Source organism: Cydia amplana, chromosome 26 (genome assembly GCF_948474715.1).
Source record: "Cydia amplana chromosome 26, ilCydAmpl1.1, whole genome shotgun sequence".
In the NCBI taxonomy this organism is placed as follows: domain Eukaryota; kingdom Metazoa; phylum Arthropoda; class Insecta; order Lepidoptera; family Tortricidae; genus Cydia; species Cydia amplana.
This window is the reverse complement of record NC_086094.1, coordinates 975,806-999,949: the sequence shown is the minus strand read 5'-3', so window position 1 is coordinate 999,949 and position 24,144 is coordinate 975,806. Positions and strand designations below refer to the sequence as shown.

Genomic DNA, 24,144 nt, shown 5'->3' with positions numbered 1-24,144 from the left:
ATAATAAAAAATATTTATTTGGCGTAAAACATACATTAGGTACAACAGAATATTTAAAAAAAAAGCGGCCAAGTGCGAGTCGGACTCGCCCATGAAGGGTTCCGTATTTAGGCGATTTATGACGTATAAAAAAAAACTACTTACTAGATCTCGTTCAAACCAATTTTCGGTGGAAGTTTACATGGTAATGTACATCATATTTTTTTTTAAGTATTATCATTCTCTTATTTTAGAAGTTACAGGGGGGGGGGGGGGACACACATTTTACCACTTTGGAAGTGTCTCTCGCGCAAACTATTCAGTTTAGAAAAAAATGATATTAGAAACCTCAATATCATTTTCGAAGACCTATCCATAGATACCCCACACGTATGGGTTTGATGAAAAAACATTTTTTGAGTTTCAGTTCGAAGTATGGGGAACCCCAAAAATTTATTGTTTTTTTTCTATTTTTGTGTGAAAATCTTAATGCGGTTCACAGAATACATCTACTTACCAAGTTTCAACAGTATAGTTCTTATAGTTTCGGAGAAAAGTGGCTGTGACATACGGACGGACAGACAGACGGACAGACAGACAGACAGACAGACAGACAGACAGACAGACAGACAGACAGACATGACGAATCTATAAGGGTTCCGTTTTTTGCCATTTGGCTACGGAACCCTAAAAAGAAAGGTATAGTATAGGATAGGATATAGGATGCCGCTCAGCATAAGCAGTATCTGTAAGAGGTTTTCGGGGCACCCATAATTATAGTATTTTATGCAACCGTTGTTTAAGAAAGGTCAAAAAAGGCGAGTGGCGTGAGTAACAATTTGAGGCGAAGCGAGAAAAAAACTTAAAACTAATACAGAAACGGAATAGACAGATATAAGCGTATTTTGGATTTACCTAGACCCGGTAAATAACTTTATTCTACTCTCGTACTTTTATTTGTCATGTAAAGCGTCGTGTACACACCTTTAAACCCCTATCTTATAGTTGTCAAGACAAGTCTTTAGTCTATTCCCCAAAAAAGTATTTGTGCATACACGCAGTATCTTTTTGGCACTTTTACGATACTTCGTGTAATGACCACTTAAAAATATTGAATGAAATACATTGTTGCCAACCTAATTTTAATTGTCAGCTTAGACAGATGGGTGAACCATAGACATTTTTTATTTCATTCATTCTTTTCCCGCCCGTACCATCGATGCATTCCTTGCTACTTCTTGAATGAAAAATATTTGTTTTTACCATTTTATTTCAAAGTAAATGCTTGGTCGTAGAAAAAGTATTGTATGTAACGTTGTTTAACTGAGTCAAAAAATACTCGTGGCGTCTTTATTAACAATTTTCGGCTTCGCCTCAAATTGTTACTCACGCCACTGGCCTTTTTTGACCTCTCTTAAACAACGGTTGCATAAAATACTATTACAGTACATAATATGGTGATAATTTGCCGCCCTAGTGCGGTAACTGGCACTATACGTGCGTATGTGGAAAATTTAAAGGGCTATATGTACTGTAAAATATTGTACAATTGCGAATTGGCGAAAATTTATCGCCACTCGTTGCGAATTTCCTACTTTTCGCACTTGTATCGTAAAGTACTATTAATATGTACATACATGAAGCTCTTCAAGCAGTGTGGACACTCGTAGGTCTTGCCCGTGTGCGTGGCGTGGTGCCTGATGGCTTGTGCCCTGCATCACACATTAATGAATAAAAAAAACAACGGGTTGCACTCCGGGAGTGCCGGCAGAAGTGAAAACTCAATGACTAGTGCAAATGTCTGTATAATTAAGGTTAACGCCATCTAGCGTTATTTCGTCGCATTACTTGAAACTCCTAAGCACATCACTGTTAGTACTCGAGTTATATTATACCAGTTAGAGGGAAACTCACTAGATGTCATTTAAATCAATAAAGAAACACTCAATGACATTGTAACAGTTTTTCGATCAGGTCACGTGTCCGTCTTACGGTCACGTGATCTGTCGCGAGTTACGGAGTACCGGTTCTCATTCTAAAACTACGTGTTGGATTTTAACCTCATAAGTCCCTGCCTCACGTGTTGTTGGATTGCGTCCGGAATTCGGACTTGAGAAAAAGATTTTTTGGTAGTTTGGGCTCCATGCAGAATGGACAGATCAATTGTTGGTTGGCAGAGCCTTTATCTGACAAAGCAATCAGTGTATACCACTTTATTGATCTCTCCCTTGAGTAGGGAACTATGTAAGCACCCATGAGGCTGACATGTTCACCTAGAGTGTCCAAAGCCTCAATAAAAATCAGATATAAAGGTCATCGTGGCGAGCCATTGATATAGAATAAAGAACTGGATACCCAATCAGCCGCAAAAAATGGCCCCACAAAAGTAACGTTGCACCAGATCACGCGTTACTTTTTCGTTTAGTCTTGTTGGAAACGCTCAAATGTGAAGTTGTCAACAATTACGAAATGTGCCGTTGAAATATGTAATAACAATGATAAAACAAGGAAAAAGGATGGAATGTATTTCTTTCGGTTAGTTCTTTGGATAGCATTACATAATTTATGTAATCTGATGGTAATTTTATGGTTTTGAATAAATTAATTTGTTAGTACCAAAGAAGGGATGTCAAGGAACAAAAATCTAATGAGTCGATGTGAGGTCAATATTTTTTTATATTTTTATATGGAATTCGTAAGGAATAATATTATGTTTAAATTCAAGATTTCCAAGAAAACCTATGCGACGTGCAAAGTGGACTGCTATTTAATTACCTATAGCAAGAGATAGGGGTGATGCAGTTTTAAACAAGGCAAAACGGCACTTGTGTCACTTGTGTATTCGGCCTATTTCCCTGTTTCCGACATATACACCACCAATAAGGGCTTATATCGACTAAATGTAAATGCTAAACCTGTCTGAACACAGTGACAACCACAGGATTTTTTTTTATAAAGTATGGACTTTATAAAAAAAATCCAATCAGTACCTAAAATGTCCCCGTGCACCCGTGCGATGAGTAAATGTAGATCTAAAATACACAGTTATTTTATTTAATAAGTTGAATTTATTTCAAGGAAATTTAGTATTTAAAGACTTACTTATTAAAAATTAAATTTGTTTGAATTTGAACCACGAATTAAATTTTATTTGAGCTCCCGATTAAATTAAATTAATTTTATTTATTAGGTACTTCAATTGGTTTTTCTGTACAGTAATACCTATTAAAGTGTACCAAAGTGACTCCATTCGTTCATTATTCTCGTTTGACGTTGTTTGACAGAAATACGTTACGTTTAGTGCCATAGGACTAAATTTTTTAACAGTGTTGGTACTTATGTTTGCAAATTTGACACTTAATGCTTACGACATTAAGCTCTTTTCCGTACGAAACATTTATCTTGACTCAAAATTTACGTAAGCGTTTTCATGAATGCAAATGGTGCGAAAACGTCATTGGGATCCACATTTGTTGACGTTTTTGTTCTGCTTTGTGTGTCTATTTCTTTTATATTAAGTCAGTGTGGCGAGCGTATGCTGATCCGGGCCCCTATGCTTCACGTTGAATAGCGCAGCATGCTTCGCAGGCGTATGTGTTGTGTAAACCCATACGCCCGCGCACATGTTGTGTAAACCCATACGCCCGCGACATATTGTGTAAACCCATACGCCCGCGAACATGTTGTGTAAACCCATACGCCCGCGAGGCCCCAACGTTGCCTGTTCTCTTTGACGGCGCAGCAACTAGTATCATTTCTCTCTCCTCGCTCTTTTAAAAATGCCGTTTGTCAAAAAAGGACAACCATACTGTTGACAAGATGGACTTCAAATCAAGGTGTTACCGTTTTAGGTGGTGTCAAGTTGTGTATGTGTGCGTAAAAACGTATATGTGTGCTCTTTTAGGGATGTGAAAAGTCGATTTTAATCATGTTATATATCGATAAACGCTACACAGCGGAACAAAATAGCGATTAATTGAAGCTTCAATATATTCGTTAAAAATAAACATTAATTGAAATGCTAATGGATAATGAATATATTATAATATCATAATATAATTCAATTATTGCGGAACACATTTTAGTAGGTATTTGTGTATTGGAATTAAAAATCTGAACTTTCCCTTTGTTCCCTGCTGTGGCGTGACGATAAAATCGTGATCTGATAACCTCCATAAAGAATAGAAGCGTTTTTTGTTTATTTTAGTTGTCGTTTAACCTTTCAAGTAAATTTAAAATTGCAAGAAATGTCGAGTTTATCGATATGACTTGATCGACATGGCTACAGCAAGGTGGATTCACATTGTTAATCGTACACTAAACAATAGTGGTAACAGTGACAGCTCGCTTAGACGTTATCTTTAAGTATATTATATCTATGCCCGCGACACATGTTGTGTAAACCCATACGCCCGCGACACATGTTGCGCTTGGTAATAAAATTAACTTACCCGTGTCTGGAGACGAAGTTGCACTCGTTGCAAATGAACTTTAGCTGGTGCCGCTTCTGGTGTATATTGAGCCGGCGGCGCGTGTAGTACGAAGAGCAGATCTCACACGAGTGCGGACCGTTGCTCTAAAATTAAATATTTAGGTCTCTTAACACATTCATTGCCACCCAACAAGACATCCGCGCCAGGCCACAAACATTTCGTCACAAAGCTGTAGTACCACGATCCCATCGGGTCGTCCGGCCTGGGGACGAAATCATAAAATACCCGATAGTCGGGTTTTCGGCACTGAATGTGTTAAAAAAACTCGTAAAGGTTGTCATAATATAATATGCAAGCGCACTGAGCTCCAAGCACATAATATAGTATATATTATATACGATGTAATCATTGTATTGTTACTTCACTTCACTGTTAGTGTTAAGGGCGTTTCGCGAATACAGTGCGACTGTCGGCCTTTGACTACAATTTCTGACTTTTGTGTTACTTTAATGCAATGGGTCCCATACAGACATTTGATCCTCAAAACAAACCCGATCGACTGATACCATTCATAAAAAAATTGTCAAATACCCTATTATAATTAATTTTGTGTTGCATGTTCTCTCACTCACCGGGCTATGCCAGACTCGGTGGTTGTTGTAGGCGGACTCCACGCCGAACCCTTTCCCGCAGTCCTCGCACTTGAACGGCGACTCCAGGTAGTTCAGAGACTTCTTGCGTGTTGCGATCTCTTCCAGTTGCTCTTCCTATAAAATAATAATTATGAATAGTTACGCACAATTTTCATTTGCGAGAACCCTATTCATAAACGCACAGTAAACCTGTAAGTATTTGTAATAAGGATAAAACATACATTAACTAATTGAGGGTAAAGCTTTAAAAAAAGCTTGTTAAATAAGATGATAAATGATCCGCTATTTTGTTAATCACTATATATGTATATATCTGTCTGTCTGTATGTATGCTTAGATCTTTAAAACGACAGCCCGCCTGCTTCCGGCCGGGCGTCCCTACACAACATATACATCTACGCAATGGATTTTATTATTATTATTATTTCATTTTAGACAGGCAGCTGATGCTGGTGCGTCTAAATCATAGTTCACTTAGCACGATTTCACTGTTTTGATAGTTTGTCGAGTCTATTTTTAAATTGATTCACACTTGTAGAGTTCACAACTTCAGAGGGTAATTTGTTCCAAGCATTTACTATACGATTTGCAATAAAGTTTTTCCCGATATTTGTTTTATGCTTTGTTGTTACTAGTTTAAGGTAGTGTCCTCTTGTGCGCGTGTTTGGGTTTCGAGTGAACAGGTCGCTTAGCTCTGGACAGTCGTAATATCCATGCATAATTTTGAACGTCTCGATCAAGTCGCCACGTTCCCGCCTTTTTTGCAGTGTTGTCAGGCCCAGCTTGACTAATCTTTCCTCGTACGAAAGTGACCACGTTAAAGGGCGCCAATGAAGCGGTTAAGGTTGGGAGGTTTAAATTAAAGTCCCAAACGCTTTATAACAAATAAATTTATTAAAAAAATAACCCGAGCGGTGGTCGTGGTAGTGGTCCGTTAAATTTTAAATTAGCCTGTCTGATTTCACTGACGTAGGTGGGTACTCCCTTGACGTGGCAAGGTGGTCGTGCGAGCCCTGTGTTCGGACGCCGGATGCTAGCCAAGTGTAGCTAAATCTTTAAAATTTGCTATAAGCAAATGATTTTAAGTACTAGTTAGTTCTACCCGTCCTGCACCCCGTTTGGGTAAGTGTTGAACGTTACTTAGTTTTAAGAATCTAGTGTGCTAAATTCTATTGTGCTAAAACGCTTATTTTCAGTACCTAGTGTTAATTGTGCCTTGCCTGTGTCATGTATTTTAAAATAATTCCTCTCTAGTAAGTGTTGTTAGCCGCCGCGTCGCGGCGTAACGGTAAAAGTACCGTTATAACATGGCGTCTCATACATTTTGCCCAGCGTGTTATTTAACTTCAGATTATTAATAGCCTTAGCTCACAAGCTTAGCTTATAGCATTTTTATCATTTTAGTTGATCCCCATTATTGTAATTTAATTTTCTAATCTTGCACTCTGCCTTTGGTACCTACTTGCCATATCACATAACCGCTGTAACTCCGTTCTGGTTATGAACACCCACCATCTACTTTTTGCTACTCCCTTGCTTGCTTAGCGTCATCGTTGGGGTTCATACCGAGCGGCCAATTAATACGTGGACATAAAGCTGGACGATGTACATTCCAGGGTGCAATTAGACGGCTTAAAAATACGGCGGCAGGGGGGACCTGCTGATCCGACCACAGAGTAGGAGGCCCTCCAGAGGCTTCCCGGCTTCACGCACCAGCTGACCTCGGCGCTTCCCGAGACGTCCCGGCGTCCGAACACAGGGCTCGCACGACCACCTTGCCACGTCAGGGGAGTACCCACCTACGTCAGTGAAATCAGACAGGCTAATTTAAAATTTAACGGACCACTACCACGACCACCGCTCGGGTTATTTTTTTAATAAATTTATTTGTTATAAAGCGTTTGGGACTTTAATTTAAACCTCCCAACCTTAACCGCTTCATTGGCCGCTTCATTTTGATGCGGTTTTTTTTTAAGAGGAAGGTTTATGTATAATTTGTTAACCCGTGCGAAGCCGGGGCGGGTTGCTAGTTTAGTAATAAATTAGCCAAATATCCGTACGGCATACAGCCACAATAAAAGCAGATAAAAGATATTCCAATTATAACAGAACTAGCCATCTTTTTTACTGAACGTAATGTGGAATATGGTGTATATTTTTATATTTTAACAGTTCTTATTCTTACCTTGTTCAAAGTGACAATTTTAAGATTGTAGGTACTCTCAAATGTCGCAAAATTAAATTTAGGTAGCTTTCGCCCAATGTTCCTGCTTTTCGTCACATTCTTTTTACGTTCCGTACGTGTTACGTTTTGGACTTTTTTTCTTTTAATTTTAATGTCCCCTATTTTTTCATGCACTTGTTCATAGTAAATATCATCAATTTTATTCGATTTTTCACCAACTTTTTTATTTCTTATCTCATCCTCTTTTCCTTCAATCGTCATCATTTTCAATGTTCCTGCATTTTCTTTTTCTATTTTCATTAGATTATCATCTAAATCCATACTTTCATTATATTCATGTTCAAAATTTTTCTTTACTGGAGTTTCGGTTGTTTCTGTATTCTCTTCTTCCATTTTTATTATATTTTCATCAACATTCATACCTTCATTACAGACACTTCCGATTTTTAAGACCATATTTTGCTTTACTGTCTGTCTTTTGCTGGTTTTTTTAGTTTTCAAGTTATCTTCTACAGTTTTTATTTTATCAATTTTTCTTTTGCTGATTTTACTATCTTTTACAGGAAATTCATCTTCAAAATCATTATTAATTAAATCTTCTTGTATTTCAGGTTTTATCTCAGCATAAGCTTCATTGATGTTGTCTATCAACACAATGTGTTCATCTTGTACATTGTGTACATCCTCTGATGGGAGTAAATCTATTGTTTCAAGTTCAGTTTGGGTTAAGTTGAGCGACCGGTGAGGAAGTTGGTATTTGCGAATATAATCTGTATCAAGCTGGAAAACAAATAACATAGTTTATTCTCAAAAAATACTTTTTGTCACAAAACCTTTATTGCTGACTGTACTTTTTATTTGGATGTATAATTATATATTACAAGTACAGGGAAGTACATATACAATTGTATATGTACTTCTCGAGGCTTTTCTAAATACCCTTTACTCCATTAGTTACCTTCTGACTGCATCATCAGATCATCTCCATGTTAGCACATTGAAAAATTGTAATACAAAATAATTAGAGTGAGTACAAGCAGGGACCTGAGGGACCCCTCCACCCCTTCCCAGAAAAAAGTCTTTAAAGGGCTTAGTCGTTTTTGTATTAATTACCCCTTCATTTTACTTAACTTTAGGAAGGGGGTGTCTTTTTCAGAGTAAATCTTACCCTTCCTTGCCAAAAATAAAGTAATGTACATAGATAGATAGATAGATTTACTTATTTCATAAAAAAGATTACATTATAAATTGCGGGCATGTCAATCTACAAGAATTCATGTTATGATGGATGAAATAAATAATTGAAATAGTTACCGCCCCCTTGTGCAGCACGGGTGTAAGTTGGTTCAGCGTGCGGAGACACATGTCTCTGAAGGTTGAGCATTTGAGGAGCAGTATGAGGCAGTACGCGCACAGGTACTGCGGCAGCCCGTCCCGGGATACCTACAATCATACACACCACGGACGTACAGCAAGTCAATTGCATAATAACTTCTTACCAATCCTCGGTTACACAGTAAACTTATAAATTTCACTGTCAAATTTTTACCCAGAATGTTTGCTGTTTTAATCTATTAAAAGTAACTGTTCAGGGCTCCCCACACGTCACACAATGGCATGCGATTGCAAAACATACGGCATTTGTTTCGGGATTGAATTCGTTGCTGTCAGCAATTATCTAAAATCGCATACCATCTGTAGCAACGTCTTTAGACGCCTTAATACTTACAGTAATCCCAGAGATGCGAGTAAAGGTATCGGCGAGTTTATATTCATGAATATTGTACAGTCTACAGTCCAACATTAAACAAACACGACAGCATAGCAACTCGTGCTGTAGTAGCCAATTAGCTTGTGTTGTGTTCATTGTCGTATACTTATTTCACTTAGCTTGAGTAATACTGCCCATTTTCTTTAGTGTTTTGACTTGAATTTTATTAAAATACCGAAAAACAAACGCGTGTTCAACAACAAGGCAACTTAGGCATTTAGGCAACCATTTTTTTTTCGTCCACATGCTAAAGCTCTGGCTCTAAGCCATACTGCCTTGTCATAAGTAGATTTTTTTCTTTTGAGTGAGTTCAATCCGGTAAACGTCTTCAGTAAATACTACATAGAAGGTATTTAGCATCCTATAGAAGTGGTCTATGCGTGCCTCCATGATGAGGGACAAAACATACGCAATGCGACGCTATGATTGGTCGAATTTATTTGTTATGGTGGGCAACAAATAAATTCGACCAATCATCCATACTAATTTACGGTGGGGAATAAAAAAAAAGTGAGACTGTGACAAGGACAAACAATAATAGCGCTTTCGCTGCTACTCCTATTTACTGAAAGATATAGCTGGTCAACCAAATCTTGTCAGTAAAAAAAGGCGCGAAATTCAAATTTTCTATGGGACGATATCCCTTCGCGCCTAAATTTTTCAAATTTGCCGCCTTTTTCTACTGTCAAGATCTGGTTGACCAAGTATACATAAGTCTATCCCGTTATGTAGTTATCCCCACCACTCATGCCCACTAGATTCATGAACATGAAATACTATAATATTAATATTAGGTCAATTCCGATATCAATGCCTTGGGTAGTTTTCATTTTCATAGTACTTTAAGTAAAAGCGTGGTGATTTTATTCGCTCTTGTAAAGGAATAGCAGACTTTACAAGAAGCACGAGCATAAGAGAATTGTGCTAATTTCGTTTTTGCGATCATTGGTCCACAACTACACACTTGGAGGATATAATCAAACGGAGACGCCATGTCTGTAATTTTCTGTACAAAACAGTCTGCCGATTTTTGCGGGGGAGGGGAACGTCAAATGTATGCGTAACGTAAAAATAGCCATGTCAGATAAACGTCAGTCCATACATTGTGTATGACCGTTGGCCGCCTATTTTCGACAGAGGGGAAAGCCTGTTAATGGCTACTCCGTTTAGTTGTATCCTCCAAGACTACACATCATCTATTCATCTGATTTGATCAGACAATTTAATCAGATTGGTCGAAAAACATTGCGATCCGGTATGCACGTATGTTACTGTCACCATGCTGTCTACTTTAAGTTTCCGAACGAATCAATATGACAATGACAATGACACTAATGACAGTCAATTCTCTACTACCATCTATGTTGTTTGCATTTATGTTGCCTTGCCTTGTTGAAAACGCGTTTGTTTTTCGGTATTATAATAAAATTCAAGTCAAAATACTAAAGCAAACGGGCTGTATTACTCAAGCTAAGTGAAACTAGTATACGACAATGAACACAACACAAGCAAATTTGCTACTGCAGCATGAGTTGCTATGCTGTCGTGTTTGTTTAATGTTGGACTGTAGACTGTACAATATTCATGAGTATAAACTCGCCGATACCTTTACTCGCATCTCTGGGACTACTGTGAGTATTAAGGCCTCTACAGACGTTGTGATTTTAGATAGTTGCTGATAGCAACGAATTCAATCCCGAATCAAATGCCGTAAATTGCAATCGCATGCGATTATCCGTGACGTGTGGGGAGCCCTGAACAGTTACTTTTTATAGTTTAAAACGCCAAACATTCTGGGTTAATATTTGACAATGAAATTTATAAGTTTACCGGGGTTAACTGGGGTGGTTGGTAAGAAGTTATCATGCTCAGCAATGGGGTTGGCAACTGTCAAAGGTTTGCATAGGTGGCGCCATCATAGCTTGGCCCTTTTTCTATGACATTCATTTCATTTGATTCTAAGGGCTGGCATACAAAGCATTAAAAAAAAATTTACACAATTCTAGGGATTGACATGGCAAGCTATGATGGCGCCATCTGCTAAATACTGCGACCCCATTGACTTGTTGTACATCCGTGGTGTATGATTGTAGGTGTCCAGAGACAGGCTGCCGCAGTACCTGTGCGCATACTGCCTCGTGTTGCTCCTCAAATGTGCATCCTTCAGAGACATGTGTCTCCGCACGCTGAAGCAACTTACACCCGCGCTGCACAAGGGGGCGGTAACTATTTCAATTATTTATTTCATCCATCATAACATGAATTCTTGTAGATTGACATGCCTGCAATTTATAAAGTTTATGGAATAAGTAAATCTATCTATGTACATTACTTTATTTTTGGATAGGAAGGATACCCTTTCATTTATAGAGTAACTCTGAAAGGGAAACCCCTTCCTAAAGCTAAGTAAAATTAAGGGATAATTAATACAAAAACGACTAAGCCCTTTAAAGACTTTTTTCTGGGAAGGGGTGGAGGGGTCCCTCAGGTCCCTGCTTGTACTCACTCTAATTATTTTGTATTACAATTTTTCAACGTGCTAACATGGAGATGATCTGATGATGCAGTCAGAAGGTAACTAATAGAGTAAAGGGTGTTTAGAAAAGCCTCGAGAAGTACATATACAATTGTATATGTACTTCCCTGTACTTGTGATATGTATAATTATACATCCAAATAAAAAGTACAGTCAGCAATAAAGGTTTTGTGACAAAAAGTATTTTTTGAGAGTAAACTATGTTATTTGTTTTCCAGCTTGATACAGATTATATTCGCAAATACCAACTTCCTCACCGGTCGCTCAACTTAACCCAAACTGAACTTGAAACAATAGATTTACTCCCATCAGAGGATGTACACAATGTACAAGATGAACACATTGTGTTGATAGACAACATCAATAAAGCTTATGCTCAGATAAAACCTGAAATACAAGAAGATTTAATTAATAATGATTTTGAGGATGAATTTGCTATAAAAGATAGTAAAATCAGCAAGAGAAAAACTGCGAATATAAAAACTGTAGAAGATAACTTGAAAACTAAAAAAACCTGCAAGAGACAGACAGTAAAGCAAAATATGGTCTTAAAAATCGGACGTGTCTGTAATGAAGGTTTGAATATTGATAAAAATCTAATAAAAGTGGAAGAGAATACAGAAACAATCGAAACTCCAGTAAAGAAAAATAATGAACATGTATTTAATGAAAATATGGATTTAGATGATAATCTAATGAAAATGGAAAAAGAAAATGCAGGAACATTGAAAATGATGACGATTGAAGGAAAAGAGGATGAAATAAATGAAGTTGGTGAAAAATCGGATAATAATTATGATATTTACTATGAACAAGTGCATGAAAAGAACGCGAACGAAAACGTGAAAATGAAAAGGAAAAAAGGCCAAAACGTAACACGTACGGAACGTAAAAAGAATGTGACGAAAAGCGGGAGAAAATCTAAATTTAATTTTGCCACATTTGAGAGTACCTACAATCATAAAATTGTAATTTTGACCAAGGTAAGAATCATCTTCCTCGCGTTGTCCCGACTTTTTACCACGGCTCATAGGAGCCTCGGTTCGCTTGGCAACTAATCCCGAAAATTGGCGTATACTATAGAGGGATCCTGTCATAGTAAATTTTATAGTCACAGTACATTTACTGCCATCTATCGACACACGATTAAAACTCAAAATGAAAATGTATCAAACTATCAAAAAATGTACCTACATATATGGATAAATGGTATTATTATTTTTATATCATTTGGATCTATGTTCTTTCACTGATACCTATGTGTTAAAATTGTTAAATATGAAACGGTGTCGTCAACGCCATCTAGCCGAGCATAGGCCAACGGTGTGTGCGCCATCTATACGAGAATGACTTTTTCATGATTTCCGAGGCACGTTTTTTTCTCATCATATACGGAGTTACATATGTCTTTGGTAATAATAAGAACTGTTAAAATATAAAAATATACACCATATGCCGCGTTCGGTAAAAAAGACTGGGTCTGTTATAATTCAAATATTTTTATCTGCTTTTATTGTGGCTGTATGCCAGCATTTATCCTTTTTTTTTAAGCTTTACCCTGAATTAGTTAATGTATATTTTATCCTTCTTACAAATACATCAGTGCACATGACAGATCAACGATTCCTTAGTGTAAGGCCTGAGTGGACGCTCGCTCGGCGACGCGTGCAGCGTGGCTGTGGGCTCACACGTGATGTGAGCAGCGTGCACTAAGGCCGCTCCTATACGTGCGCATTTGTTTAACATGCACGCCGCACGCCCCGCCCCGCTGCACGCACAACAAGAGCGTCCACTCAGGCCTCACACTTAAGGTTTATTCTGCGTTTATGAATAGGGTTCTCGCAAATGAAAATTGCGCGTAACTATTCATATTATTTTATAGGAAGAGATCGCAGCACGCAAGAAGTCCGAGAGCTACCTGGAGTCACCGTTCAAGTGCGAGGACTGCGGGAAAGGGTTTGACGCGGAGTCCGCCTACAACAACCACCGAATCATGAGGCATAGCCCGGTGAGTGGGACATGCTACTGAAAATAAATTATAATTAGGCATGTTATCGTGATTTTTGAAGTGAAAACTTCTTTAGCGGTGCTGTGCACTTTTTGTGATGGGGAAAAATGTTAAACTCGCGAGAGGTAAGATTCGTAAGACGTAAGGCGGACACGTGATCTGATCGAAAAACTGTTACAATGTCATTGAGTTTTTCTTTATTGATTTAAATGCCATCTAGTGAGCTCCCTCTAACTGGTACTGATATAACTCGAGTACTAACAGTGATGTGCTTAGGGGTTTCAAGTAATGTGACGAAATAACGCTAGACGGCGTTAACCTCAATTATACATAGGCTGCAGACATTTTGCACTAGTCATTGAGTTTTCACTTCTGCCGGCACTCCCGGAGTCAACACGTTTTTTTTTCTATCAAGCTAACTTTAATGCCCGGGACCTCCAGGCGGCCTAGCCGTGACGATCGCTTGCGTTTCGCTATCGAATCGCTTTGTGCCTCTCTATCACTCTTCCATATTAGTGTGACAGTTACGTCTCGTCGCAAGCCTGTTACAAGTCTTACCCACTAGCGGTTAACCGCTTAGTGTAAGGCCTGAGTGGACGCTCTTGTTGTGCGTGCAGCGGGGCGGGGCGTGCGGCGTGCATGTTAAACAAATGCGCACGTATAGGAGCGGCCTTAGTGCACGCTGCTCACATCACGCGTGAGCCCACAGCCACGCTGCACGCGTCGCCGAGCGAGCGTCCACTCAGGCCTTACACTTAGGCGGTTCGTTTGAGCGGCCAGCCGCCCGACGCGGTAGTTGTAGCGGCTGGCCGCTATAGCGGCCAACCGCGATGGAACCGCGTTAAGCGGCTGGACCGCTCGGCGTCTTTGGCCCATTAACTACGCAACTAAAACAACGCTAAAATATACACAACAATAAAATAAGGAATACTCCTTTTACTCTAGACAGAGATGAGAGACGTTACAGGAACATAAAACTTAATACAAAGTCGACGGTAGCAGTCGCAGCTTATGCAATAAAGTGGAATCCAGACGAGACAATTTTTCGCCAATCTGATGAAATTCTCCGATCGAATCAGGCCGTGCGGACGCAAATACCGTTTTGATTCCCCGATAAAATCAGCAGGTGCGGACACAAAAATGCCAATTTTCATAGTGATTAGGTATCTATGGAATGCAAATTGGTGATTTAATTTGTGTACGTGTGGACGCTAGATGAGATTGGCCAATTATTTTCCTGATCAAATCGACTGATTTGATCAGTCCCGTCTGGATACCACTTTAACTTAGTGCAACTTTATGACGAGACAATCGGGTCCGACTTACTTGACAATAACTGTTATTTTTGGCTTTACTATATTAACTTATAAAATACTGCGTGTATGCACACATACTTTTTTGGGGAATAGACTAAAGACTTGTCTTGACAACTATAAGATGACAAATAAAAGTACGGGAGTAGAAAAAATATATAACCACATTACAATAAACCTAACCTAGGGTGCCGCATTATTATTACTATTATAATGGTACTTGTGGCTTGGCGTAACAAGAAAATGATTACATATTATATTATGACAACCTTTACGAGGTTTTTAACAAGCTTTTATTAGGTCGACCTGTATGTAACTATGTAATGGAATCTAAGGTAACTAATTTAACCATCTTCCAAGGATCGTAGCGTCATGAAAATTGGCAGCTGTATGTAGTTCTGATGACAATACAATAATATGGTACAGTCGAACTGATCTGATGATGGAGACAGGAGGTGGCCATAGGAACTCTGTGATGAAACAACGCAACCTAATTGTGTTAGGGGTTTTTAGAATTGTCTTTTTTAGAATTGTCTCGATGAGTATTAGTTGTCTCGTAAGAAAAGTACAGTCAGCGATAAAAGCTTGTATCAAAAATGAAATTTTTGCCAAAAACGTATTAAGAGACATAAATAATTAATTTTAGAGCAACGGTTCGCACTCGTGTGATATCTGCACTTCGTACTACACGCACCGCCGTATCTATGGACACCGGAAGCGGCACCAGCAGAAGTACATTTGCAATGAGTGTGACTTCGTCTCCAGACATGGGTAAATTAATTTTGTATCCAAGCGTACGGGTTTAAACAACACATACGCCTGCGAAGCATGCTGCGCTATTCAACGTGAAGCATAGGGGCCCGGACTAGCATACGCTCGCTACGATTTCAGTACCGAGTCAGTCCATTTGCTTGAAAAAAAATTACAATAGAAATAAAAAATTAAAATAATTAAAATAGAAATTTAACATAATTTGAACTTAGTTTAGCGAAAATAATCCATACTCTTATGAGTACCTAGTATCATACAGAACGGCTACGCACCGCCCCGCCCCGACTCGCATTACCTCGCCCCGCGACATGAATCTGGCGGACTTCTGGCGTGCTCTCAGTAAAGCGACTTACCCACACATACACAATGACGCGTGTACAGACGTGCCGTGCACACATATAAACACAAATGATTTTTGATGTATGGCGTGTCCGCCCTGTGATAATGTCATTTAATGTTTGACGCAGGCCACAAGCGATCAGGCACCACGCCACGCACACGGGCAAGACCTTCGAGTGCCCGCACTGCTTGAAGAGCTTCATGTGAGTACATAGTAATAGTACATTCCGATGCAAGTGCGAAAAGTAGAAAATTCGCAACGAGTGGCGATAAATTAAAACACGGCCGAAATGAGTGTTTTAAATCGACCAGAGTAGCGAATATCCTTTTCGCACGTGTATTGTACAATGTTTTACAGTACATACATATGGCCCTTTAAATTTTCCACATACGCACGTATGGCGCCAGTTACCGCACTAGGGCGGTAAATTAGCACCATATGTACTGTAATAGTTATTTACCGGATCTAAGTAAATCCAAATGACGCTTTTAGTGGCACCTAGACTAAATGTTAAAAACTGAAAAAGGTGTCATACGAGTATACTATAGTATAGTTTGTAGCTTTCTAGTAGACCCCGAAGGCTTATCCTATTGTCTATTGTTCAGTAAAACCGCACGTGCTACTTACCTGCAAAAAAGGGTCCTAATTATTCTATTTGGCACTTGAGCGAGGGCTAGTCCAACGCTCAAAAAACCAGTGTAGGTGCGCTCTCCGATAACGCGCCTTTGTTACGCATCTCGATGACACATTTTAGACTGGTTCTGTAGCGTTCGACTCGCCGGCACTCAGTAACCGAAGTACCGATTTTTTATGCAGGTGATTGTGGCACGTGGCACGAGCGGTTTTTCTTAACAATAGACAATAGGATTAGCCTTCGGGGTCTATTAGAAAGCTACAAACTATATTTTATGCAATCGTTGTTTAAGAGAGGTCAAATAAGGCGAGTGGCGTGAGTAACAATTAACAATAACAAGGTTAGGTTTTTTATAATGTGTTTATATGAATTTTTTATTGTTTTTTAAGTGTTTTTATATTTTACTTTTATATTCATATTATAAATAACCTAATCTAAGAAATTAAATGAATAAAGAAAACAAAATAACATATTCTATTTACTTTAAATTCGACAAAACATTTAACTTGACTGCTGAATGAAGTCTTCCACTTGACCGTCCGACGATAGCATAGTATCCGAAAAAATATGCTCTTAACCGTCCGCGGGAACCTTACTATCCAAAGGGGTGGAAGAAAGAATTGATTTCAGAGCCATCTAACGGAATATTTCGGCATTATTTACTAATTCTCTTGATGCAACAAGGTAGCCTAACTAATTAGTTAGCTCTAAAAAAATATAGATGGCAGTGTACGCTAGGGTTTTGTAGAAAGTTGTGGATGCGTAGCGCGGGGCGTGCGACGCTAAAAAAAACCCGGACGGTTGAGAGGAAAACAGTCTCGCGGGCCGGACGGTCAAGTGGTTATATATTTCTTCATTCTGTTTTAAATGCAGTTAACATTTATTATAACTGGGCTATAAAGGTTTGTACTAAATTAAACGAAACAACATGTACGTTAAATTATCATGTAACAACACAATTAATAAAATATAAAACAATTCAGTACTTACTTACGGTCCACGGGAATCTCAACCAACACTATGACGACACATATTTCGTCGGTAGAAGACTGGCGTCAACTAACAAACAAGTTGTTGTGTTGCTGTTTGCGAGCGGGCACGCGGGGAGGGGAGCATTAAAATTGAATTACGTTCGAATATTGGCGAGAACTTTTAAATTTTAGCAGTGTTTTAATTCGCTTTTATTCCTTTTACCGGATCGGAGACCGGATCCGGTGTAATTTGCCGGATCCGGTAGCTTGAAAATGTACCGGATCCGGCCGGATTACCGGATCCGCCGGACCGGATTGCAATCCCTAGTCCCAAGTTGAACCGTTGATTGTCTCCCGTCAGAAAGAGCACGACGTACTTCTCGCACTTGCGCCTGTCGCACCCCGAGCGGAACGTGGACTGCCTCGAGTGTGGGGAGACGTTCGTCAGCCAAACCGGGCTCAGGCAACACAGGCAACGGATACATCACTTGGTAAGATAAGATAAGATAAAGATAAAAGATAGTTTATTCAAGTAGGCATAATTACAATGAAGAAGAAGAAGAAATACATTTATTTTAACGCCACAACATGAAAACAAAAAAAAAAAAAGCATGCAATGCGCTTATGAACGTCAAATAAAGCTACACCGGCTCCAACCCTACACCTCTGCCCCGAGATTTAAATCCCCCCTCAATTGGAGGAGGGTATCCCAATAAGGGACAGGCACAAACTCGGCGGGACAATCTTTAAAAAAAAAATACATCTTATAATTAACATGCATTGGTAATAGGATAGATGACAAGTTTTGGATGTAAAATATGTATTTGTATATTATATATATTGTTGTCTGAGTACCCACAACACAAGCCTTCTTGAGCTTAATGTAGGACGTAGTCAATCTGTGTAAGAATGTCCTATAATATTTATTTATATTTTCAATCCTCCTTTCATCTTCTTAAGAGGGGATATGTTTTGAGATAAAATAAAAGGTATCATTGGAATAAGAATCATTTATTTTATGATTTGATCCCTAAATCATCTGTTTCTATGTGCCGCTTAACTTCAAACTCGGGTAAATCCATTCGACATTCGACAAATATCGATTCTATTACCTTTTCTTAGAACCAAAATCGCATAATCTGACAGGTGAATTTACCCGAATTTGAAGTTTTTTACTGTTTTTCAGAAATCACAAAAGTTTTTATGCGCTATCTGCTCAGCTAACTTCAACAGTTTAGAAGCGCTGAACAGACACACAGACACCGTCGGCGAGCACGGAGACCTGCGGCCGTGCGAGCAGTGCGGCGAGAACTGTGCGAGCGAGAACAAGCTACAGGAACATGTGGGAATGGCACATCCGACTGAGTCGCATCATTGTGAAGTGGTATATGCTTGACATCATTATATAAGTCCTTCATCATTTTGAGCATAGGCCTCTCTTCTAGTACGCCACTTGTCCCGGTCCTGAGCTTAAGAGCCCATCAACGTGCACGCTAGCGCCACTGCTTAATAATCGTGATTATTTAAATTTAACGAAAGATATTAAAAAAAAAACCGGCCAAGTGCGAGTCGGACTCGCGCACGGAGGTTTCCGCACCATCAACAAAAAATAGAGCAAAACAAGCAAAAAAACGGTCACCCATCCAAGTACTGACCCCGCCCGACGTTGCTTAACTTCGGTCAAAAATCACGTTTGTTGTATGGGAGCCCCACTTAAATCTTTATTTTATTCTGTTTTTAGTATTTGTTGTTATAGCGGCAACAGAAATACATCATCTGTGAAAATTTCAACTGTCTAGCTATCACGGTTCGTGAGATACAGCCTGGTGACAGACGGACGGACAGCGGAGTCTTAGTAATAGGGTCCCGTTTTTACCCTTTGGGTACGGAACCCTAAAAAGAGGCCGATACGTCCTGTATCTTGTAATAAAGTACCTTTTCTCAAACATGTAATGAAATGTCGTCGCTCCGGGCGTTATATCAAGCTTCGAAGTATCACGTTTAGGGCGGAGCAACTCCAGAGAACTGTAAAGGAATTTCATACGAAATTGAAGGCCTAGGCCGGGAAGTAATTTTTTTTTTTTAATTCTAATGTAAACATGGGGTCTGTGTCCATAAACAGGCTAAACAGCCGAATTATATATATATTTTTTTTAGTGAATGAATGGTTATCGGACCAAAATATCCGTGTTAACGCCTGTTATACACGAACGTACTGATATTAAGAATACGAATCTGTATGATTCAATGTGTTGATGAATAAATTTAAAATCTTGTCTATACGTAAGTCACCAGAGACCATAGACAATATTTAAAATCCTCTGCATTTATTTTATTTATTGAAATTGAGATTCTTATTATCAGGTTGTGTATAATGGCCCTAATAGGGTCTATTCGAACACTACACACGCGAAATACGGACGACTTCCGAAAAAAAAAGTCATTATGGCAGAATTGAAAGGAAAATTAAAAAACTTTTGTCGTACACTACACGCTAAAATTTGTGGTTGATATTTATAATTTATTTTTTTGAGTGGTGAATTTTTTTATTTCATTGCATATGTTTGAGAAAAACACTATACATGCCTAGCCGTGAAAAGGTCTTGCCGACTTCGTATCACTATCCGGCCTCCCTACGGTCGGCCGTCTATACCTACTCACCCGGCAAGCCCTTCTTTCCCGGCGTCTGCAGTAATGTACTATTTGAATACATCAAACTAGTTTCTATGTTGCTGGATTCGTCGATCTATGAACTCAAAACAAAAACGGCCGTTTTAACTTTGGACGCATAGATTGACGAATCCAGCAACATAGAAACTAGTTCGATGTATTCAAAAGGTAATTAAATACAAAATACTGTACGTAGCGGCCCCCTTTTTTAAACACCTGTCGTTAAATTTAAATAATCACGATTATTTAAGCCGCTGAAATTTAAACAAATTTTTTTGGAAAATAGAATTGAATTTGGATGAGACTAGCACAGGACCGGGACAAGTGGCGTACAAGAAGTGGGGCCTATTCTCAGCAGCGGGCGACCGAAGGCTAAAATGATGATGATGATGATTTAGAAATATTTTTATTTAAGAATAATAACAATAACATCTAACCCACCCAATAGGCTACATGACTAATTTTCATTTATGGTATCAATCGATCGGGTTTGTTTTTAGGATCAAATGTCTATATGGGACCCATTGCATTAAAGCAACACAAAAGTCAGAAATTGTAGTCAAAGGCCGACAGTCACACTTCACTCGCGAAACGCCCTATACAAAACGACAAGGGAACGTGACGTCAAGGTCTCTGGGAGCCCATCTTGTAATATGGACAAAACAAGAAAATTGCGTTTTTGTCGGTGAAATATTGCGTTTATGTATATAGTTGCTATACAATATTTTTTTGCATGAAATGTAAGGAATCGAATGGTACCCTTACTTTTATCGTTTTTGGAAGTTAAAAAAAAACATACATTTTGAAACTTTCAGGTCCTGTATTTTTGTAATTTTTCAATGTTTTATTTTAATATCCACATTGTGATATATTGCTCGTTTGCTATCTATTTTACTAGATTTTGTTATAAAATTCAACATGTGTCATCATCCCTATTGTTTAATGTTTTCTCACATGTTTTATACGATATTAATAACCAGTGTAACGTGGCATTCTCAAATGCGGCCGCGTTGGACACGCACAACCGCCGCAAACACCTTGGGCAGCGCTACGCCGCGGCTCCCGGTAACAAGAGCAAACACGTGAACAAGCCAAGGAAAAGGCTTAATCAGTCGTGTATGTGCGAGCAGTGCGGCGCTATTGTGCCGGTAAGTCCATATTTGTCTTTTGCCTTGTATGATTCCATGTACATATGTATATTTTTTTAATCAAATTTCTATTACACCTTATGTGTATAATTGCATGAATTCTATAGTAATTTAAATTGTATTTTTTTTCCTTATTTTCTCGTAATGCATGTTAATTATAAGATGTATTTTTTTTTTAAAAGATGTGTCCCGCCGAGTTTGTTGCCGGTCCCATATTGGGATACCCTCCTCTAATTGAGAGGGGATTTAAATCTTCTCGGGGCAGAGGTGTAGGGTTGGAGCCGGTGTAGCTTTATTTGACGTTCATAAGCGCATTGTGATTATGCCTACTTGAATAAACTATATTTTATCTTTATCTTATATTTATCTTGAAACCCTCAAGATTACATTGTCTGCACTCGCTATTGACACGAGCAGTTAAACAACATCTTTGGTCATTAAAGTCAAAGTCCAAATATACTTTATTCATGTAGGCCTAGCAACAAGCACTTATGGACTAGTCATTACAACTGGTCTGGCCTAGTGGGTAGTGACCCTGCCGGTCCTGGGTTCGAATCCCGTTAAGGGCATTTATTTGTGTGATGAACACACATTTGTTCCTGGGCCCTGGCTGTTTTCTATGTATATAATGTATATTGTCGCCTAGCACCCATAGTACAAGCTTTGCTTAGTTTGGGGCCAGGTTGATCTGTGTAAGATGTCTCCTAGTATTTATTTATTACTAGCGACCCGCCCCGGCTTCGCACGGGTTAACAGATTATACATAAACCTTCCTCTTGAGTCACTATCTATTTAAAAAAACCGCATCAAAATCCGTTGCGTACTTTTAAAGATCTAAGCATACATAAGGTGATAAGGACAGACAGACAGCGGGAAGCGACTTTGATTAAAAATACCAATTTTTATATAGTGAGTTTTTAGGGTTCCATACCCAAAGGGTAAAAACGGGACCCTATTACTAAGACTCCGCTGTCCGTCCATCTGTCACCAGGCTGTATCTCACGAACCGTGATCGCTAGATAGTTGAAATTTTCACAGATGATGTATTTCTGTTGCCGCTATAACAACAAATACTAAAAACAGAATAAAATAAAGATTTAAGTGGGGCTCCCATACCACAAACGTGATTTTTGACCGAAGTTAAGCAACGTCGGGCGGGGTCAGTACTTGGATGGGTGACCGTTTTTTTGCTTGATTTTGCTCTATTTTTTGTTGATGGTGCGGAACCCTCCGTGCGCGAGTCCGACTCGCACTTGGTCGGTTTTTAGTGAGCTATTTTGTGGCAGAACCCAACGCTCCTCGCGTACCACATGCGCAGACACCTCGGCGTGAAACCGTTCGCCTGTCCACATTGCCCGAAGACATTCGCCATGCCACAATCTCTAAAAGTAAGTGTTACGAGTTATTTCGCAGTCGCATCTAGCGTCAAGTAGCAGACATTATCATTACTGCTAGTTGACAATAAATATCGCGGCGAACACAAACTTGAGTTTAAGAACAAATAATAGTACATTAAAAAGATTTGCTTGCCGCCTTTAAAAAAATAAAGAAGTGTATTTTTGTGCTGAAAATACGTCAACGTATTTGAGACACCTAAATAGTCGCGGTACCAACATTATAATAATAAGTGCTGATCATCTGTTTGGCTGTTTAATGGACATATGCCTTCATTTGATATGGCCATTTAAAGTTTTAAAAACTTTGGAACTCGTTAAATAATGGAATTTGTATGCAACATTGCAGTCCCGAAATCGAGACGCGCACTTCGCGACCTATTTTTTAACCGGCAACGTCGACTTTGCCGTCCATTTTTGAGAAAATACATGGTCTTCTCTTCCCAGAGTGTCACTTGCCTACGTCACAATAACATTGCCACTTTATTTCAACATAACATGTTACATGGGTACATTATATCTATGGTTAATAAGTTAAAATATTTCTTTATAATTTTATAATTTTCATTTATATGTATTTTATCTTAAATTTTACAATATCACCTCATTTTTAATTATTCGTTAGCAATATCTTCCGATTCACGAAAGAAATTTCAGACGTTCGGGTAATTCTGTTTACACTACTGGCAACACAGGATAGCGCTGTCACATTTGACAATCCGCCATTTTGTCCCTGACCGTCATCCTTGTCGAACGCGTATTAATTGTTATTTCCTTCTCGCTCAGTGTCAGCAGTCGCAGTGTTTTCCAAACTTTTCACGTCGTAAGCTTGGTAACATGAACCTATAATATTACGGACAGAGTTTCGCTTACAACACAACTGTGATTCCAACATCCACCAGTTTCTAAGTATTTACGCGTGACACACACACATTGACAGCCCACATCCACCAGTTTGCCGTCAGACGAATCGAAACGTCATTGAAGTAAACATGTCGAAGAAAAATATAAAATATGCCGGCATGCGTAGCTAAATCCTGCTAGAATTGTACCGACCGAAAGAAAAAAAGTCACGGAATAACTTTTCATACTTAAGTTTATCAATTAGCACGTAAAATCACGATAATTTGTTGTTTATAAATTATCAAAATGCAAAACAGGAGTGTGACCAGTAACATGGATAGGGTAATTTCCCGAAAGTAGGGTAATTGATACCCTTCTTATTAAATCATTATGTATTAAGAGATAATTTAGGTAAATGGTTAAATTATTGATTATGCATTTCAAACTAGGTCGCTATGGTAATTTCCCGATACTAAGGAGCGATACTTAACGTTT

General features: G+C 38.8%; 2 protein-coding genes and 1 long non-coding RNA gene across 4 annotated transcripts in view; 1 reads left to right on the top strand and 2 right to left on the bottom strand.

Moving 5' to 3' along the window:
* Positions 1-24,144, bottom strand: part of LOC134660127 (zinc finger protein 708-like) — a 290,810-nt gene that overhangs the window by 42,819 nt on the left and 223,847 nt on the right. The gene's annotated exons all lie outside the window — the stretch shown is intronic.
* On the bottom strand, positions 1,617-7,467 carry LOC134660173 (uncharacterized). Its single transcript, XR_010097845.1, has 4 exons — positions 7,251-7,467; positions 5,045-5,179; positions 4,431-4,555; positions 1,617-1,691 (listed from the first exon to the last, which is right to left on the bottom strand). It is a non-coding gene; the product is annotated as an uncharacterized LOC134660173 (long non-coding RNA).
* LOC134659937 (transcription factor Ouib-like) lies at positions 10,434-15,653 on the top strand. The gene is made up of 5 exons (XM_063515633.1): positions 10,434-10,652; positions 11,115-11,243; positions 11,776-12,087; positions 13,440-13,565; positions 15,525-15,653. The coding sequence occupies exons 1-5, from the start codon at positions 10,515-10,517 to the stop codon at positions 15,651-15,653; spliced, it is 834 nt and encodes a 277-aa protein (XP_063371703.1). The 5' UTR covers positions 10,434-10,514.

Bases quoted from the DNA above. Each gene is read 5' to 3' on its own strand.
- LOC134659937 (XM_063515633.1), top strand. From the start codon at position 10,515: ATGAACACAACACAAGCAAATTTGCTACTGCAGCATGAGTTGCTATGC. The intron at 12,088-13,439 runs GTAAAGCAAAAT...ATTATTTTATAG, and splicing joins AAACCTGCAAGAGACAGACA to GAAGAGATCGCAGCACGCAA. The intron at 13,566-15,524 runs GTGAGTGGGACA...AATTAATTTTAG, and splicing joins GAATCATGAGGCATAGCCCG to AGCAACGGTTCGCACTCGTG.